The sequence below is a fragment of the Gracilinanus agilis genome, chromosome 3, assembly GCF_016433145.1.
Source record: "Gracilinanus agilis isolate LMUSP501 chromosome 3, AgileGrace, whole genome shotgun sequence".
In the NCBI taxonomy this organism is placed as follows: domain Eukaryota; kingdom Metazoa; phylum Chordata; class Mammalia; order Didelphimorphia; family Didelphidae; genus Gracilinanus; species Gracilinanus agilis.
Window position 1 is genome coordinate 22,553,468 of NC_058132.1, and position 20,574 is coordinate 22,574,041.

General features: G+C 41.3%; 1 protein-coding gene across 1 annotated transcript in view; it reads right to left on the reverse strand.

The window, feature by feature from the left end:
- Positions 1-20,574, reverse strand: part of LOC123240851 — a 64,579-nt gene that overhangs the window by 15,846 nt on the left and 28,159 nt on the right. The window contains exon 8 of the mRNA XM_044668564.1: positions 9,049-9,064. Coding sequence (XP_044524499.1) covers positions 9,049-9,064 — 16 coding nt within the window. The remainder of the gene's footprint in view (positions 1-9,048; positions 9,065-20,574) is intronic.

Genomic DNA, 20,574 nt, shown 5'->3' on the forward strand with positions numbered 1-20,574 from the left:
AAAAAAAAAAAAAGCATCACTTGCCACTGATGTAACAATGGGAAGTAAGCAAAATGTACCATGATTTTTCAGGCTGTTAAAACTACAACCAAATTCTCAAAAAAGGTACAACAGGGGGCAGCTGGGTAACTCAGTGGATTGAGAGTCAGGCCTAGAGATGGGAAGTCCTAGGTTCAGATCTGGCCTCAGACACTTCCCAGCTGTGTGACCCTGGGCAAGTCACTTGACCCTCATTGCCCACCCTTTACCACTCTTCCACCAAGGAGCCAATACACAGAAACTAAGGGTTTAAAAAAAAATTTTTTTTTAATAATAATACAAACGCTAAAAGCAGAACACAGGTTACCAAAGTCTGTAAACCAGGCAATGGAAACACAATATTAATTGGAGGAAAAAGGTTAAAGTAATATAAATGACTTAAAACAAAACCAGATTGTAATAAAAACAAGTTCTAGCTAAGTATTCTATTATGAAACAAAACAATCTTCCTACAACAAACTTTTCTGACATTTCAAAAACCCCAAATACTCAATACCCGAAGCAATCAAACTGGAGTGGGATCTTTTAGGGTTTTTTGTTTTGTTTTGTTTTGTTTTAAACTTTTTTTTTTTTAGACCCTTAACTTCCGTGTATTGTCTCATAGGTGGAAGGGTGGTAAGGGTGGGCAATGGGAGTCAAGTGACTTGCCCAGGGTCACACAGCTGGGAAGTGGCTGAGGCCAGGTTTGAACCTAGGACCTCCTGTCTCTAGGCCTGACTCTCACTCCACTGAGCTACCCAGCTGCCCCCTAGGTTTTGTTTTTTTAAGATCTTGAAAATGAACTTTTATCCATTTCAGAGTAAGGTGAGTCAACCAATGGCCTTCTCAGCAATGTTTATGGGTGATTTCCTTATCTAAGCAATGACCCACCACCCCACCTTCTCTCATCCTCTTCCCCTTCTATTTTTCAGTATGATAAGATAGATTTCTACACCTAAATGAGTATATTCTTCCCTCTTTGAGCCAGTTCTGATGAGAGTAAGGTTCAAATCTCTCCCAAATTCCTCCATTGCCTCCTCCACTGTAAAAACCCTTTTGTGCCTCTTTTATGTGAGATTATTTAACCCATGCTATTTCTCTCCTAACCCTTCTATCAGTGCATTCTTCTTTCTCACCTTTTCATTTTTTTTAGATTACACTCCATCATACTCAACTCACAACTTTGCCTCCTACTGATGGACACTCCTTCTAACTGCCCTAATAATGACAAAGTTCCTAAGTCTTAGAAGTATTGTCTTCCCGTGTAGAGATATAAACAGTGTAACTTTATTTAATCTTTTATCATTTCTCTTTTATGTTTCCCTTTTTCAGCTTGAGTCTTGTACTTGAGAGTCAAATTTTCTATTTCATTCTTCTCTCTCTCTCTCCCCCTCTCCCCTTCCCTCTCTCTCTCTCTCTCTCTCTCTCTCCACTCTCCCTCCCTCTCTCTCTCTCTCTCTCTCTCTCTCTCTCTCTCTCCTTTCTCTGAACCAGGCATGCTTGAAAATACTCTATTTCACTGAATGCCCATTTCTTCTCCTGAAGGATTATACTCAGTTTCTCTGGTTAGGTGATTCTTGGTCGCAATCCTAACTCCTTTGCTCTCTGGAATATCATTCCAGGCTCTCCAATCCTTTAATGTAGAAGCTGCTAAATCTTGTATTATCCTGACTGTGAGCCTGTGACATTTGCATTGTGCTCTTTCTTTTTTTCCTTCTTTGGCTTGGCTACTTGAAGTATTTTCTTTCTTCTTTGAGAGTTCTAGAATTTTGCTATATATTCCTGGGAGTTTTCATTTTGGGATATCTTCCATGATATGTTTGGTGGATTCTTCCAATTTCTATTTTATCCTCTGGTTCTAGAATATTAGGGTAGGGGTAGCTAGAAGGCTCAGTAGATAGAGAGCCAGGCCTGGACATGAGAAACCCTGAATTAAAATCTGGCCTCAGACACTTGTGTGACCCTGAGCAAATCAATTAATCCTCATTGCATAGCCATTATTGCTTTTCTACCTTGGAATCAATACTTAGTATTGGTTCTAAGACAGGTAAAGGTTATTTTAAAAAATGTCTATATATGGGACAGCTAGGTAGTGTGTAAATGGAATTGGCTCATCTTCTATTTTTAATATGGAATCAAGCTAATCCGATTGATTCCTGGAGACCATACCTTAAATAAATATCTAAATTCCCTTCTTACAGTAGCTTGGTGGATAGAAAGCTAGATCTAGAGTAGGGAGGGCTTCAGTTCAAGTATGGCCTTATATACTTTCTAGCTGTGTGACCCTGTGCAAGTCACTTAAATCCAATTGCCTAGCCCTTACAACCTTAGAACTAATGCTTAGTAAAGAATTAAAAATTTAAAAATTAAAGTCGATGAGTCAAGGGGAACATTATTTGGGGGCAGGAATAATCACTGATACTTCCTTACCAGTTGGGTGCAGCAGAACTCAAGTCTAACCTAGGTACTGCCCAGGAGCCTGAAGATTGACTGTCTTGGTGCCTGGGACCATCTGGAGGCCTTTTCATCCTGAGTTTCCCAATATTGTTTGAGAGAAGATCCTACTGTAGGCAAGGACCCTAGAGGGAGCACACCTGTATTACCTCCATTTTCTAAAAGAAAGACCAAGATAAAGTGACCCAAACTTTTCTGAAGGGACACACTGGGGCAGAGGGGCACAGCCCTGCTGAGGTCCCAGCTGCAGAAGGAGGAGACAGACTCAACACAATGTGGGGAGCAAAGAGGCCATTTGGGGCTCTAATGGGGGCAAGTTTCCTAACAAGGAAAGCTTTCCAGTTGAGGAATGGGTTAATAATTTGTTGATGTTCAGTTGTTTCAGTGGAATCCAATTCTTCATGACCCCTTTTAGGGTTTTCTTAGCAAAGTCATTGGAGTGGGTCACTATTTCCTTCTCTAGCTCATTTTACAGATGAAGAACTGAAGCAAATAGGGTTAAAAGATTTGCTCAAAGTCACATAACAAGTAAGTATCCGAGGTCAGATTTGAACTCAGGTTTTCCTAACTCCAGGCCTGGTACTTTATCCTACTGAAATACCTACCTTTTCCACCTTGTCCACCAAGAAAATTATGAGGGTTTTCTTTGTTCACAGAAGTTTCCTGGTTCTCTTTGCTTAGCAACCTATAATAAAGCGAATCCTAATGGACTGCTTTCTTTTTTTAAATGCCTATAAACTCATCTCTTAGAGCTTTGCTAATGAGAGAACTAACTCATTAAACATAAGCAGAATTTAAGTTCTTCCCTGCTGACCAATACTATTGGTTCTAAGGCAGAAGAGAGGTAAGAGCTAAGCAATGGAGCTTAAGTGACTCGCCCAGGGTCATACAGCTGGGGAGTGTCTGAGGCCAGATCTGAACCTAGGAGTTCCCATCTCTGGGCCAGGCTCTCAATCCACTAAGCTACCCAGCCACCCCCTGAACTGCCTTTATTAAGGAAAGTAGCAGTGGGGGTTGTGGGATGTCAATCAAACAGGTGGCATGACTGAAATATTAGCATAATATTGGCCATCAGTTACAAGAGAAAGAAACCAGTTACCAAGACAATGGTATAGCCAGTGCCCAGACAAGAAGCTCACTTGAAAGTCCTTCTTCCTCCAGCACACTGGCATCATCTCATTCAGATGTTGAGTGGATGTCTTTGACATTACAAAGAAGCTATTGAAATTGCTTGCCAGCCTTCCAGACTGCTTGATTTCTAAGTTCCACAAAATTTAAGTACCCTCCAATTTAAGGACTCAGAAATCAGTCATGTAGAATATTAGAAAAATATCCATAAAAATTACGGATATTGACTCAAAATGAACACCCTAATGCAAATATCAATAACATGGAAATTGGTCCTGATCAATGACACAAGTAAAACTCAGTGGAATTGTGTATTGGGAAGGGGTGGTGTAAAAGTGAAATTTGGGAGATGCCATCTAAAAGTATATATATTTTCTATGGACACGTGGGAACTATCAGACTACATTTCCCGTGGTCCAACAGGTTTCCGGTTCTGGTTCTTTGGGCATGGGGACGTCTGCGTCACCACACAGAGAACAGTTTAAAATGAGAGGAAATCTGAAAGTAAAGCCTTTTTAGCTCTTTAGCTCTTTAGCTACTGGGCGCAGGATGAGAGGGGAGGTAATTATGGCTGAAGTGGCAGTTTTAAATTCTTACAAGCGCGTGGTCTAATGATTTATCTCTATCAGCATGGCTTTAATTAAAATACTAATTTCTATATTTATATCAGTTTTAATTATTTTTAATCGTAATAGTTAATTTTTTCTTCTTTTTTCTTGAATTCTATTCTTTGTATTTTGCCATCCTTAGCTGACCTGAGGTACCCTTTTTAAGAAAAAAGGTGTGTTTAAGATTTACCTTAGGAGGGGCAGCTGGGTAGCTCAGTGGAGTGAGAGTCAGGCCTAGAGACAGGAGGTCCTAGGTTCAAACCCGGCCTCAGCCACTTCCCAGCTGTGTGACCCTGGGCAAGTCACTTGACCCCCATTGCCCACCCTTACCAATCTTCCACCTATGAGACAATACACCGAAGTACAAGGGTTTAAAAAAAAAAAAAAAGAAAGAAAAGAAAGATTTACCTTAGGGGGTATCTGTTAAGTTTTTTAAAATTCGATAATGTAAAAATATGTGTATATTTAACTCTTTTAGGAGTAATTTCACGGGGAATTGTATAAATCTTAGAAGAAAATGTATGTTTTGTAATCTACAATGTAAAGTTTAAATTCTTTTGAGAATAATTTCAGGATAAGGATCTTGCCATCTCCCCAGAATCTAGACGATGAACCTGTTTGGTGAAGACACCATGAAGATGTCTGAAAAGCCTTCACTGTACCATGAAGACCAAATTTGAACTTTGGGGTGCAGTTGATTGAACTATGGGGAGTGGAAATTGAGTTGTATATATTGTTCTAATTGTACACCATTATACCAATAGGGGACTGCCCCTAAATTGGTTTTTTGTCAATGCGGCTAGTTTTATCCATTTGTTTATCCATTTCTTTTATCCCCAAATTCCTAAAAATTTAGAGTGGGAAGAGGGGAGGGATAGAACATGAATCCTATAACCAATGGAGAAATGTTATAAATTAATAAATTAAATAAAAATTTAAAAAGAAAGAAAGAAATATATTCCTAAGTCTGGTCCATGAGCACTTTGCTCATTAGAGTAAGCTTTTGAATACATCTTTAACATCTTCATGATTTGTTATAATTGAAACCCTTCAAGCAGCTGCAGAAAGCATTTGTTTGAAGGCAAGCAAAAAAGACCACTCTCCTTCCAGAGCTAACCTTTGAAATTCCACTAGCTTCTTCCTTGGTGGCGACATTGAGCTGACTCTGGCATGTTGACACTCCGGAAGCCCACAATAAAAGAGAACCCAAGCATCTGGCTATCAGACACAGCACATGACTCTGACTCTTAGGCCCCACCACATGATTCTGTGACTCTTATGCCTCACCACTGAGGCATAAGATCCAAGTCCCCTAAATAATTTACTTCACACAGCAGTTCACAAATTTTTTGATAAGTTCTTTCAGTAATTTAAGATCCATGTTATATAGGTTGAATTTATTAGAAAATCAACTTAGTTGTCTTTTACTCTCTCCTTATTTATGCTGACCTTCAACTCCCCATTAAACATTTATAGTTTACTCTTTTAAATTCCCAAATTATTCTCCTTGTTGGAGAAAATTAAGGCAAAATAAATGTTTAAAATATTTATTTTTTGATACATGTAAAACCCAGTGGAATTGCTCCTTAGCTCTGGGAGGGGGGAGGGAAAGAACATGAATCATGTAACCATGGAAAAATATTCTAAATTAATTAATCAATTAAAAACTTTTAAAAATTTATTTTTCATTGTTATCAATCAATAAACTCCATCCATGTGCCTGATCCACACATAGTAACTGCTTAATAAATGCTTCTTATTGATTAATCCAGTGATGGGCAAACTATGGCCCATGGGCCAGATTCAGCCCCCTGAAATGTTCTGTCTGGCCCACCCAACATTATTCCTAATCTGACAAATACAATGAATAGGATACAATACAATGAAATTTTGAAAGAGTTGCCTTAGAAACAGACTAACAGATGAGCATTTCCTTTCCTTTGGCCCCCTCTTTAAAAAGTTTGCCCATCACTGGATTAATCCATCCCAAAGAGAAGATCTCATCCTTCTTGCTCTGACCATGACCTCCATGACATATCTCTTCCTCCTGAGCTCATTATCAAGTATTTGCTAATGTCCCTGAACCCTCCTTATCATTGTAGAGCAGAAATATTATTTTTCTCTCAAAAGGACTCTATGGGAAAAAAAATTCATACTTCATACCCATCATATTAGCAGTTCAGTTAGTCAATTGGTCTGCAAACATTTATTAAGTATCTATTATGTGCCAGGCACTATGCCAAGCCCCAAGGATAAAAAGAAGCAAAAACAAAGTCCTTACCTTCAGAGAACTCACATTTGGTAAGGGAGGGGAAAAAAACCCTTGTACATTCAAGATACGTAAAGTATAAAATGTAATTTCATAGGGAAAGTACATAGGAAGAAGAGATAGGGAGAAGGGAAGTAGGTAAGTCCAGGAAAGGTCTCCAGAAAAGAGGTGAGATTTGAGCTGATGCTTAAAGGAAGAAGGAAGGGGTGGTTGGGAAGGAATGAGCATTTATTAATTGTCTACTATGTACCAAGCACAGTATTGTGTTTTAAAAATACTATCTCATTTGTTCCTTACAACAACCCAATGAGGAAGGTGCTATTGTGATCCTCATTTTACAGTTGAGGGAACTGAGGCATACAAAGGATAAGTCATTTGCCCAGGATCATCCAGCTAGGGTTAGATGCTAGGATAGAAGCAATGAAGATGAGGGGGTTAACTTCACCTCAGACTAGGAGCATGGATTCTTGAGGTCCATGATCTACTGTGGAAGGCTCTCATCCAGGTGGGAAGAAGCAAAGCAGCATGGCAGACAGATGGTAAGATGGCCTAGGAGATAGATGGCTGGATGTCTAAATGGGATGTGAAGATGAAGCATGAGGAATTCTCCTGACAATTGCGCATTCATTGATTCAGAAAACATTTGGTTCTTTGGAATGACTTCCAGGAACTGATGCAGAGGGAAAGGAGCAGATCCAGGAAAACCTGATACACAGAGACTAATACACTGTGGTATAATCTAACATAACTTTATACTGTTATACTAGTAGCAATGTAAGGATCCAGAGCAAGGCTGAGGGACTTATGAGAAAGAAAAGTAGCCACATTCAGAGGAAGAACTGTGGGAGCAGAAACACAGAAGAAAAACAACTGCTTGAACACATAGACTGATGGGGATATTATTGGGGATGTAGACACTAAACGATAACTCTAGTCCAACTATCAGTAATATGGAATTAGGTCCTGATCAATGATACATGTGAAACCCAGTGGAATTGTGCATCGGCCAGGGGGGGAATGGGGGTGGGGTTAGGGGAGGGAAAGAACATGAAATATGTAACTATGGGAAAATATTCAAAAGAAAAAGAAAAAAGAAAACATTTGTTCATGATGCAGAGTGAAGTGAGCAGAACCAGGAGGATATTGTATACTGAAAGTAAAACACTGTGGGAAAATCCATTGTAATGGACTATAAGCTGGGACACTCCTGAATGACTTATGGGAAAGAATGCTATCCACATTGAGAGAAAGAACTATGGGAGTAGAAATGCAAAAGCAAAACATATGGCATCACTTATCACATGTATATATAGGGATGTGGCTTGGGGTTTAGGCCTTAAAAAAAAATCACTCTATAGCAAAAATGAATAATATGAAAATAGATATCAAGTGACAGCATTTGTACAACCCAGTGGATTTGCTTGTCAGATCTGGGAGGGGGGAGGGAAAAGGAGAAGGAAAGAAAACGAATCATGTAAACATGGGAAAATAGCTTTAAAAAATAAGAAAATAAATAAATAAATGAAATTTTAAAAATAAACCATTTGTTCAGCCCCCTAGGTCAGTGATGGTGAACCTTTTAGAAGAGTAGGTGATGTCCTCAGGCACTGGTGAAGAGGGGGAGGGGAGCAGCCCTGCCCCACATCCCTCCTGGGTTTCTAGTAAGGAACTCTTGGAACTCCAAACTCTGTGCTGGGGTGATGGTGGGAGTGCCCACAGAGAGAATTCTGAGTGCTCCCTCTGGCACATGTGCCATAGGTTTGCCACCACAGCCTTAGGATGTGTAAGGCACTTTGCTAACCATACTTTAATGCATCAAAAGGTCTATGATTTCCTCAAACAGGATGCTTGCTCCATGGATAGTGTACTAAGTCTAGGGGACTCTTGGTGAGGATCTTTCTCCCAATGTTTATAGACAAGTAGTCAGCAACCTACAGTCTTTTAGAAATAAAAATTAATCTTCCAGACTTTATGCTAAATTTCTAAGTGTTTACCAGTAAAGAGAAAGAAAGAAAAATAAGGTTTCTAGCCTTTCTAACATTAGATCCTGGATTCAAGTCCAAAGAAGTTCCCTCCACACCCTCAGTGCTACCTAGAGATTACAAGCAAGATAAGAGCCACCAGGATGACTTGAGAGAGTGTGAGATGATAGAGAGACACAAAGCCAAGAGAGTGACCCAGTTTCTCACCCTGGCTTTTCAAGCCTCATCCAAGTTCCTCCCCTGGATCCTTCGATTGATCCCTTTCAATTTCACTTCAATTGTGACTTTTCAGCAGTCCTGCTGGCAGCCCAGACAATTGACTCTGTGATTCCTATGTTGAGTCTTTCCAGGATTTGACTGGGTTGGAGATCCCCTAGATATTTATTCACACGAGTCTTAGAGAACTGCCCAGGGATGCCAAGCAATTAAGTAATTTGCTCAGGAATACATAGCCATTCTATATTAGAGGTAGAACTCGAATCCAGGTCTTACTGACTCCAAGGCTGATCCTTTATCCATTGGTCTTTACTACTTCTCCATAAATTGTACTTTTGAATTTTACCTATTGTCAGCAGCCCCAGGAACTCACCTGAATGGGTGGGGTCCTGAAATGGAAAAATTCAAGAGGAAAATCCATTCATATATTTGCTTTTGATGTCGTTCTGTTCATTTTATCCTCCAAAATAATAATAATAGTAATAATTTGAACTCTATGATAAAATAAGAGTATAAACAGAGACATAGTCAAGAAAAAGTGAAGCAAAGGCAATGAGATGTTTCAGACTTAATTTCCAGGTTTTCATTTTAATCATCTAAGCCAGATGTTGTGAGCATTCTTAAAAAGAAAAAAATTACTTCACTACTTATCTCTGGTCTTTCAAATTTCTCAATATGTAGCAAGTCATTTCTAAACAGTTTCTAAAATATCATAGATATGATTTTCAACCAAATCTTTTTGAAATTAAATCCCCCAGGAATAGTGAGGTGGCTCAGTAGTTTATGGAAGGGCATAGGTTCAAATCTGGTCTCAGATACTTTCTAGCTATGTGACCCTATGCAGAGTCACTTAACCCCAATAGCCTAGCTCTTACCGATCATCTGCTTTGGAACCAATACACAGTATTAATTCTAAGGTGGAGGGTAAAGGTTTAAAATAATAAATCCCCCACTAAACTATGCTAATGTGAATTTCAGCAATAAACTTTAAGCCCAATCTCAAACTTGATGGCACAAGCTTCTCAACAGAGCAAAAATGAGGATATTTTTAAAAATGCGTTTCTGTGATATCTTTTTCCAAACTCTTCAAAAAAGTGATTAAAGGATAATTATTAGTACAATCATCTGAGAGAGAAACTGAATTGTAAAAGAAGTTGTAGATTTCTCTCACTATGACTCAGAGGTCTTGATTATGCTTTCATCTCTAAGCAAACAAGGGAGGGAGGGAGGAAGGAGGGGAAAAAAAGAGGGAGGGAGGATGAAGGAAGGAAGGAAGGAAGAGTTCAGTGAAAGTGTTGAAGCTCAGTTACAGAATTAATTGGAGCAAACCCAGTCTAGTTTCACTTTGAGTCTTTAGGTTGTCAACTTGGAAATAACAGAACTACTAAAGTTGTCAGAAAAACCAAGGAAAGAGATAGGTCCAATGTAATCGGCTGCGATCAGAGCCAAGTGCCAAAAACTACACAAAGTCAAAACCTTGGAACTCCGGGAATAGTATCTCTGAGAGGACCACCCTGCTGGATGATTCTCTGAAGAACAATAGAACTTGAGGAACTTATATACCATTTGGGGAACTGAGGACAGAAAGTATGATTGATTGGCATTACCATGACTACAAGGAAATGAGAAGTCCAAGACAGGATTATCAGGGAGAGGCTGATGCTTTACAAAGGATACAAAAGGGAAAGAGCCAGCCTAGGACTGGGCTATCTGGGAGAGGACTCTGATACCACTGGAGAAACTACCAGAACAAAAGGGTACTTAACATTTGATTAGATCAACTAGTCCCACCCCCCACTTCCCCCTCTGGGACCTTAATCATGTAACCATGGAAAAATATTCTAAAGAAAAATTAAAAAAATGTTAAGTACATTAAGTACCTTAAGGTCTATTGTTCAGTCTGAAAAGGTGGAGTCCGGGACTTCCCTCAGGGTGAGTTCTCAGGGGACAGGGGCAGAATTGGGGTTCCCAAAAAAAAAAAAAAACCCAGTTGACACACATAATTTAATATTTAAACAAAATGTACCTGAATTTCAGACTCAAAGCCGAACCTACCCACCATGCAAATGAGTGGCCTGTTTAAAGTAGGTTGATTCCTGCCAGTTTACTAGCTTTAAGTGGAACATGTTTAAAGGGAGTTGTTCTGCCCTCCACAAATCTCCAGAAATGATCATTTGAGCATAGTGTAACAAGTTTCCACATCCAGGTTTATTTGAAAAACAACACAACACAGACTCCCTTTACCTTTTCACTGTGCTGAGTTCAGATTAAATCAATTCATTTCCTCCCCAGAGCTCTTGGGTTTCAGCCTGAGACAGCATCATGAAGACAGCCCCATCACTGGTCCTGCCTCTGGTTCTGGGGAAGGGCTAATAAAGATGTAGCTCCCTCTCTTCTTCCTGCTGCCTCCTACCCAGGATACCATTGCCTATGACAAGAGGCCAGCAGGGGCAGGTTGGCTCCCATGTCTTCCAAGCACATTGTATTTAAGGAATTCCAAAGCTGCCCAAGATGATCTTTCCTTCCTCAGGCTGCACTGGGCAGTAACATCCAGGCTCACACACAGTGACAGCCTGGAAGACTTAAAGCTCCTGGAGAAAACTTTATCATTAGTCTATTTTTGTGTGTCTCTCTGATTTCCTAGAGTGGGGAAAAAAGGAGAGCAAGAAGCAAAGTAGAGTCTCCACCCAGCAGCCATGCAATGTTTTTTCCAATACAAGCATGTAACCAAAGACTATGCAGTAATGGTGTTATGGGGTTACAACCGGGTGTTGTGGGGTACAATGGTGAACCCCTGGGTTTGGGAAGAATGCAAGACTCCGAAACTTAGCTTAAAAGTAAAGAGAGATTTATTAGTAAGATAGGATTAATGGCCAGCAAGACAGCATGAGTTGGTTGCTCCCAGAATGCCCCAGTTCTGTGGTTTCTACACCCTTTACTGCAGTGAGTACATGAGGTTATGCCGCAGTGTGGACGTGACTCTAGAGTGGTAAGCACTTAGGTATTCGGGTGGGGTGTGGGATCTGCCTAGAGAACCGCATGATTTAGGGAACAGATAGATGCCTGAGATACAGCCTGATGGTATCAAGGTGTAGCCTGGAGGTGCATCTCTTTGTCCATCTCAACCTAAAGGACATCCTAGGATGATAGTAATCTCAGGGTCTTATAGACACTATCAGATGTTCTTGGCTTAGAGTCACAAGGACAGAAAGGAGCAAGGGAACTTCCTCATTTACAGTTTGCCTGAGTTAAGGGGTACAGTGTCCATGGCATCTCTGTACAATGCCCATGCCATCTCCCTACCATGCTCATGCCACTGGTATGAACAGAAAAATAGACTTAATAGAACTGGACCAAAGAAATGATAGAAGGGAAAGGGGAGGGAGTGGGAATAATTAAAAAAAAAAAAAAAAAAAAAAAAAGGAAGGAAGGAAGGAAGGAAAACAACAGACAAAAGAAAAAGTGTGAAAAGAGCTTTTCTATTTCTATTTTATTTTTTTAAACCCTTACCTTCCCTCTTAGAACCAATACTGGGTATTGGTTCCAAGGCAGAAGAAGAGTAAAAGCTAGACAATGGGGGTTAAATGACTTGCCCAGGGTCACACAGCTAAGAAGTGTCTGAGGCCAGATTTGAACCCCAAAACTCTCATCTCTGGACCTGACTCTCAATCCATTGAGCCACCCAGCTGCTCCCGCCTCACCCCATTTCTACTTCTTATTACTTATAGCATCTCATGTAAATTATTTAGACTCTTTGGGCTTTAATTTCTTCATCTATAAAATGAAAGGGTTGGACTAGATGCCCTTTAAGGTCTCTTTTAGCACTAAATCCAGGATGATTCCCCCATAATAAAGCATCACAAAGTGCCTGGGTGGGGGAGTAGTTAGTATTTAATTATATTATTAAAATAATATTTAAGTAATATGAATGGGACCGATTGGATAATTACACTAAGAAAAATTGGTAGGAAATAAGGAAGTCCTAGGCTCCTTCCTGCCATGAAGAGCTACCTATTACCTTGGGAACCTAAATTGATTAGGGTTAGGAAATGGATTGCCTTCAGGAGAACATATTCATATTCAGCACATGTATATAGCAAAGCCATCAATATCCCATGTTTCACTACACTGTGAAGAGCGAGAGCGAGAGAGAGAGAGAGAGAGAGAGAGAGAGAGAGAGAGAGAGAGAAGAGAGAAATATGGAAGACTAGCCAGAGAAGCAGCCTCCATCCCAAAGGGAGAGCTTCTCTCAAGACTTTTTTGACTTCTTTAGTCTCTCCTTTTTGTCTCCCTCCCTTCTTTGTACCCTTAACAAGTGCACATATAAAAAGGAGAACAAAGACCAGTTGTGGAGCCAAGATCCGGTTCTAGTTTTCACTCTGTCATTGAATAGTCTTGTGATTTCCCAAAGATGACCAATTTCCTCCTCTATCTTTAAAATGAATGGGCTGGACAAGATGGTTTTGAAGGTTCCTCCCTTGTTGTAACAGACCTTAATCTTTAGATTTTGTTATGATTACAATACTCTGGAGACTGTATTTTAATTTTATAATTATTTATTGAATAATAAAAAACAGACCAGAGAAAGAAAAGTCACAATCCACATGTGGCCAGCTGCAATCTTAGCTGCCTTCTCAGTGAGCTGGCTGTGCCAGCCCAGAGCCAGGTTGGGCACCTCCTCAGTCTGTGGTTCCAAGGAAAGAGAGCAACTTCCTCTCCCCTCTGCCAATTTATGCTCTTCATGACATCCCTTTTCCCCAACCTCAGTCCAGACAAGAGGAGGGTCTTTGGGATGCAAGCTGTCTTTAGAATGGCCACACAGCCTTTCCTCACATGGTAATCAAGAGAAGAGAAGATACTACCCATAACATTGGAGTTCAGTGCTAAGATTTTTTTTTTTAACTTTAAAGTTAAAAGTTGTTTTGGGCTCCAAAATGGGGGACAGACTAATATTAATTTTCCACAATATGAAAAATCAGCTTCCTGTTCTCAAGACTCAAGAATGCTAAAGGGAGTATCTTCTCCATGGGAGAGTCCCTGGTGGAATTTAGACCAAAGGTTCAAGGGTGGAGATAAGCAGAAATAGACTTATTTCTTATCTCAGGTTTGGAGCCAAGAGAACTGGGTTCCAGTAAGAATTTGCCTTTTATCAACTGTGGAACCAGTTTCTTTGTGTGTAAAATGGGAACCATATTAGTCTTTCTTATTGTAAGTGCCAAATGAGAGAAAGCTGCCAAGACAATTTGTTGGCTCTAAAGTTCTATGGAACTATTAGCTATTCCACTGTATTGGATGAAAAGGGACCTTTTTCTTTGAAAGTATCTCTGTATTTATGTACACATATATATAATTGTAAGTTGAGCATGGATTTGGGGCCTTTGGTACAACCCTCTTATTTTGTTTTGTAAAATTTAAATTGGATTTTGACTCAGTATGAGAGTAATAAAAGTGGTTGCCGTTTATAAAATATTAGCCCCTAAGTAAAAATGACTGTTAGCAGCTTTTATTTACAACAACGTAGAGATATTGAAAGTGGGAAATGTAGGAAAGAGACAGAGCCTTATCTAGCCTACTGCCCTAAGTGCTGCTCTGGTGAAGTCTGGCTCAGCCCCCTGCAGGGACTCCCTCAAGCCCTGATCTCCACATGGAAGTCCCAGTGGTATCTTCTGCCAGAAATCCAGGTGGTGTCTTTAGCCAGAGTTCCGCCAACACAAAATGACTCCAAGGAAAAACATGCCTCTTCAGCTCTACTCACCAAGGCAGAATCCAAAGGAAGAGTCTCTCCAAAAGCCAAGAAAGGAATGGTCTCCAAGGAACCAGTCTCTCCAAAAAACAAGCAAGGAAAGACCCCAGACCATGTTGGTCTCTTCTTTTATTCCCCTTTTTTCCACATCATTTCCTTTCTCTCCCCCTCTTCACAGGAACCAATTGCAGTTTCCCAATTTGCCTAGCACTGCCCAAGGGGGCCAGTCCTTGTGGTCTTTGGGGGTGTGCACTAATAAGTGACTTGTGAGCTCTCTTACCTAATGGTTAGCTAGCCACTATGTAGGGGTACTTTAAGTTTTTGATTTGATTAACTAAAAATAGACAAAGGGAGAGTTCATTCTATCTTCACAGTTTGTTGTTGTTAAGTCATTTTTCAGATGTGCCCAACTCTTCATGACCTCATTTGGGATTTTCTTGGCAAAGATACTGGAGTGGTTTGCCATTTCTTTTTCCAGCTCATTTGACAGATGAGGAAATGGAGGCAGACAGAGGTTAAGTGAATTGTCCAGGGTCACAAAGTCAGCATAAGAGGAATGTGAATAACTGGGGTTAGGATTCCAGGTTCTGGGGGAATAAAAAATCCTTCTCCAAAAGCAATAAAGATCACATGCCTCCATGTATCCTGTTGTTTGACTTTTAATTTAATTTTTCATTGTTTAACATTACATACACATTTTGGGCCTTCTGTGCTCTGAGAGATCAGGAACTCTGGAAAAACTGGTGTCTTTGATAAGAACGAAGCCAAGGTCTATAAAATTGTAATCAGATATTCCAGCTGTTTAAACTAGGGCCACCTTAGACAAAGTAATTGGGCATCAGATAATACACTGTAATTTGAATGACTAAAGACAGGCCACCCTGCCTAAAAGTATCTCCCCCAAACTTTTGACACTGTGTCTATTATTCGTGCCGTTAGAGAGTCTTTTCTTTAGCTGAAGGCACTTTGTAGGAGAGAGTTGTTCAAACCCAAATGAACCACAAGCAGGAATGTTAATATTTAAAATTCTCTTTTGGTGATCAAAAGCCAAACCATTTCCCAAGATTCAAGTTGAACACAATATACAGACTTTAGTTTGGGGATCTAATTAAACTTGGGTTGATAAACTGCTGACATTCAAATTCATTTTCCAATGAAAGGTGTGGTCTTTTTTTTTTTTCTCAATCCTTATTTTCTGTCCTGGTAACAATTCTAAGACAGAAGGGCAAGGGCTGTGCAGACAGGGTTAAGTGACTTACTCAGGGTCACACAGCTAAAATGTGTCTGAGATCATATTTGAACCCAGATCCTCCTGACTCCAAGCCTGGCTCTCAATCCACTGTGCTACCTTAGCTGCCCCAAAGGTTTAGTATTTTTTTTTAAACCCTTACCTTCCTCTTACTATCAATACTTTGTATTAGTTTTATAGCAGAAGAGTGGTAAGGGCTAGGCAATGGTAAGGGCTAGGCAATGGGGGTTAAGTGAGTTGTCCAGGGTCACATAGATTTGAATCCAGGACCTCCATCTTTGTCTGGCTATTTGATCTACTGAGCCCCCAAGGTTTAGTCTTAAAAGCAGAAGCTCTTTGCTAGCTCCTGCTTCTGAATTAAAACACAATTTCCATCCACACTAGGCTTCAGTTAGTCAATTAGTATGTGTTTACTTCATCAACGGAAAGAGTAGTTATTCCACTTCTAAAATTGGCAGGAAAAGACGATTAAAGGAGCACCTAGAGACAAGTTGGGGCTAGGATCTTGGGCTCTGGGGAAAATAAGATCTTATCTTTGAGATCCTTAGCCCTCTTCCTTCCCCCTTCATTCATTATTGCTCCTGAGAGACCCTGTCACTGCTATTTCTCTTCTCATTTCTGGGGCCTTGTTTTTTCTTTTCTTTTTTTTAAAAAAAACCCTTACCTTATATTTTAGAAGTAATACTGTATATTGGTTCTAAGGCAGAAGAACAGTAAGGGTGAGGCAATGGGGGCTAAGTGACTGATCCAGGGTCACCCAGCTAGGAAGTGTCTGAGGTCAAATTTGAACCAGGACCTCTTGCTTCTAGGCCTGGTTCTCTATCTACAGGGCTACTTAGCTGTCCCTCAATAAATATTAAGTTTCTAGTTAGGAACTATCTGAAATCAGATTTGAACCCAGGACCTCCTGTCTCTGGGTCTGCCTGTTTTTTCCTTTTTATAATCTTGGGCAAGAAGGGGGCAGCTGGGTGGCTCAGTGGATTGAGAGCCAGGCCCAGAGGCAGGAGGTCCTGGGTTCAAATCTGACTTCAGACACTTCCTAGCTGGGTGACCCTGGGCAAGTCACTTCACCCCCATTGCCTGGGGGGGGGGGATACATACATACATACATATATATATATATAATTTTGGACAACAAGACCTTTTGCTCTGCAGTTAGATGTGTTTCAATGATGTAAATGCTTTTGGATTTTTCTTTTGTCCAGGGTCAGGTAGGGGTTCTTCTAAGAGAATCCCCTCTGCTGGGTTGTTTTCACTATCCCATTAAATAAATTCTTTCACGTGTCCTACTAGTACCCCTGCCCCAACTAGATGAGGGAGGAAGGAAAAGAAAAGCTGCTTCCTTTTTATTCAGGGACACACATGCATGTAAAAAGGAAATAAAACAAAAACCCAAGATGTTCCTTTACTCTTTCCCTTCAGAGGAAAAATCAATAAGCCTTAGTTTGACTTTAAATATAAATAACGAGGGCAGCTGGGTAGCTCAGTGGATGGAGAGTCAGGCCTAGAGAGGGGAGGTCCTGGGTTCAAATCTGGTTTCAGACACTTCCCAGCTGGGTGACCTTGGGCAAGTCACTTGACCCCCATTGCCCACCCTTACCACTCTTCTGCCTTGGAGCCAATACACAGTATTGACTCCAAGATGGAAGATGAGGGTTAAAATAAATAAATATAAATAACAAGGAAAGGCTGCTGGGCTCTCTGGGCTCCCTGCATACCTGGAGCCGACCCCCAGGATTCTGCCAGACACACAGAGATGACACAAAGAGAGGAAGCCGGTAAAAGCTGAAGGGCCCTCGATCAACACATACTCAGGAACTGCTGTTGCCCACAGAGAGCAGCTCTCTAACTCACGTGTAGAAACGGATGGAAAATAGTGTCTATTCCCTCCCACAGAGGGCTGAGGCGCAGAGCCCGGAGGCAGGAAGACTCTTCTTGATTTCAGAGCTGGAGGGACACTTCTCTGCTGAATGAGCCTGGCCTTAACGCTGTTGGCCTCAGTTTTCCCATCTGTAAAATGAACGGGAGAAGGAAATGGCAACCCCCTCCAGGATCTTTGCCAGGAACACCCCAAATCGGGTGGCTGCTCCACAACAACCACAGTTCAATGCAAGGCAGTTAGGACAGGAGGATGCTAGTCCTTGGGGGGAGGGGAGACCCACAGGGAAAGTTTCTTGTAGATTTACAGGGTTTTTCACCTGGAGTTTATGGACCCTGTAAGTCTGGGGGAAAAAAAAAAGGACACACTAGCAGAGCAGTTCTAATCAGGGTCTTTAATCGAGGTAGGAAGATTTATCTGGCCAGACACAAATCGGTGGGATTTCCAGTGAACTACGAAGCAAGGCCACGTGCTGAGAGAAATGCTGAGAGGGGGAAGGCGTAGGCCTGCCACCATCTTGGCAATGATGTACTAGTCACAATCTCAGGGTACCTGGGGGCAGCCTACGTGCAAAAGGAGAAACTAAGAAGGCCAAAGGGTTGCTTAAAGGCTTAATTATCTGTTCGTTCTGTCTAGGACGATCAAGGGAGGTTTAAAGGGTTTAGGGCTCAGTCGGGGGGTTCTTGAGGACAGATTGTCAGGGACGAGGGTCAGTTCAGGGTTTCATAAAACAAGGTTGTCAACCCCCAAAGAGTATTGCTTTTTAGGGGTTCATGAACTTCGATAGGGAAAAAAATGTTTCTTTGCTTTAACCTCTTACTGAAATTTAGCATTTCCTCCAATTATAAATATGAAAAAAAATTCTTTTTTTTTAACTTTCACTTTTTATCTTAGAATCAATACTCTGTATTGGCTCCAAGGCAGAAGAGCAGTAAGGGTAGGCAATGGGGGTGAAGTGACTTGTCCAGGGTCACACAGCAGGGAAGTGTCTGAGGCCAAATTTGAACCCAGGACCTCTAGTCCCTGGGCCTGGTTCTCAATCCACTGAGCCACCCAGCTGCCTCCAAAAACATCATTCTGAAAAGGGGTTCAGAGGCTTCACCAGACTCCCCAAGGGGCTCATGCCACCAAAAAGAGCAACTAGGGGCCAGAGCTTTTATTTTGGCAGATATCCAGAAACAGCAAAGTGGGACAGTGACAGAGCATTGAATCAGGACAGAAAACTTGAATTCAAATTCCTTATCAGCATTTGCTGCAGGAGGGTGACCTTGGATGGGTCACTTAACCTCGGAGGGTACGTTTCAGATGTGGATGTGAAGAGCACTACCTCTCAGGGTTGTTGTGAGGATTAATTGAGATGCCAAACCTAAAGTGCTCCATAAAGGCTACTTAATATCTTGCTGAGAAGGCCCCAGAGATCTCCATCCAACACAAAGAAGCCGGTTGTCGTGATAACTTCTGAGCCACAGATATACCCAGAATCAGGAAACTTCAGAAAAAAACAATTGACTATTGAAACTCCTAGAAGTGTCAGGAGTGAATCTGGGCAGTCTCAGGGGAAGCCTCTCCTCGTGCTTCTCCTGGCCACAATGTGAATCCTCCCAACTGGCTGGCTGTAAATTCCCCTTTCTGCCTTGTTCCGGTACTGACTCAAAATACTAGGGATGTCATATATTGCCACTACACTTTGGGGTTTGCCCTTGAGAAGACGGGTTCAAAGAGAAGATGGAGAGGAGCCTTGAGTTCACTTCACTAGAGGAAGACCTGAGCAATCACCCAGCAGCTCCTGCCCAGAATTACTCAGCCTTCCAACAGATCGTGTGCAAGACTATGGGGTTCATGGACAGAGAGCCAGAGGTCTGGAGATAGGAGGTCCTGGGTTCCAATGTGACCTCAGACACTTCCTGGATGTGTGACCCTGGACAAGTCACTTTACCCCCAATTGCTTAGTACTTACCACTCTTCTGTCTTGGAACACATACTTAGCATTGATTTTAAGATATAAGGTAGAGTTAAAAAAAAAAAAAGTGATATGGGCTACCATGAAAAGAGATCTGGACAAAATGCAGTAATATTGCACTTACAGTGGCAGCCAAGATGCAGCAAGTTGCCATATCATAAGATGAGTCAAAAGAAAAACCAAAACAATAAAAAGAAAAACAAATAGAAAAGAGACGCCCCACTAACCTTGCCAAATAGCTACGAGCCATCCCGAGAACTTGGAAACAATAACTTGCTGATTAGGATGGGGGCACCTTTCAGATAACACACATCGGTTGCTTAGCTTCGTAATTATGAGAAAACTCTTCCCACCAGTCTTTAGACACAAGCGAGGTCCCTGATAGTGGGTCTCTGGACAGCAAGTACAGGACGAGGGTCAGACGATGCTCAATTTTCACACTCTCTCCCTTCCTTGGAGGCCGCAGAGAAAGGAGCAAAATTTGACCGAAAGTTAACATGTCCCAGGGTAGTTAACATGTCATTAGCGTCCCATTTGCATTGTGTGTCCATCCCCCACTCCCCCAACCCCAACACTGGGCAGAGTGGACCATGGGTAAAGTAGCATCAGTTCCTTGGAACAGCAGGGCATCGACTAGTCAGACAAATGACCCCTTCCTTAATAACTAATCGAGATAAAAAAAACATTCTGGAAAACTTCTCTGGCCCTCATTTATTTATTTATTTATTTATTTATTTGCTTACTTACTTATACCCCACCAATAGTAACGGTATTACTATGCTCTTAAAATAGTTCTTCATGGGGGCAGCTGGGTAGCTCAGTGGATGGAGAGTCAGGCCTAGAGACAGGAGGTCCTACGTTCAAATCCAGCCTCAGACACTTCCCAGCTGTGTGACCCTGGGCAAGTCACTTGACCCCCATTGCTCACCCTTACCACTCTTCCACCCAGGAGCCAATACACAGAAGTTAAGGGTTTAAAAAAAAATTTTTTTTTAAATAGTCCCTCATCATGGAGTCAGCCTGAGCTGTCAAGTTCTTTAGATGAGGCTCTAATTTTGCTGCCCCACA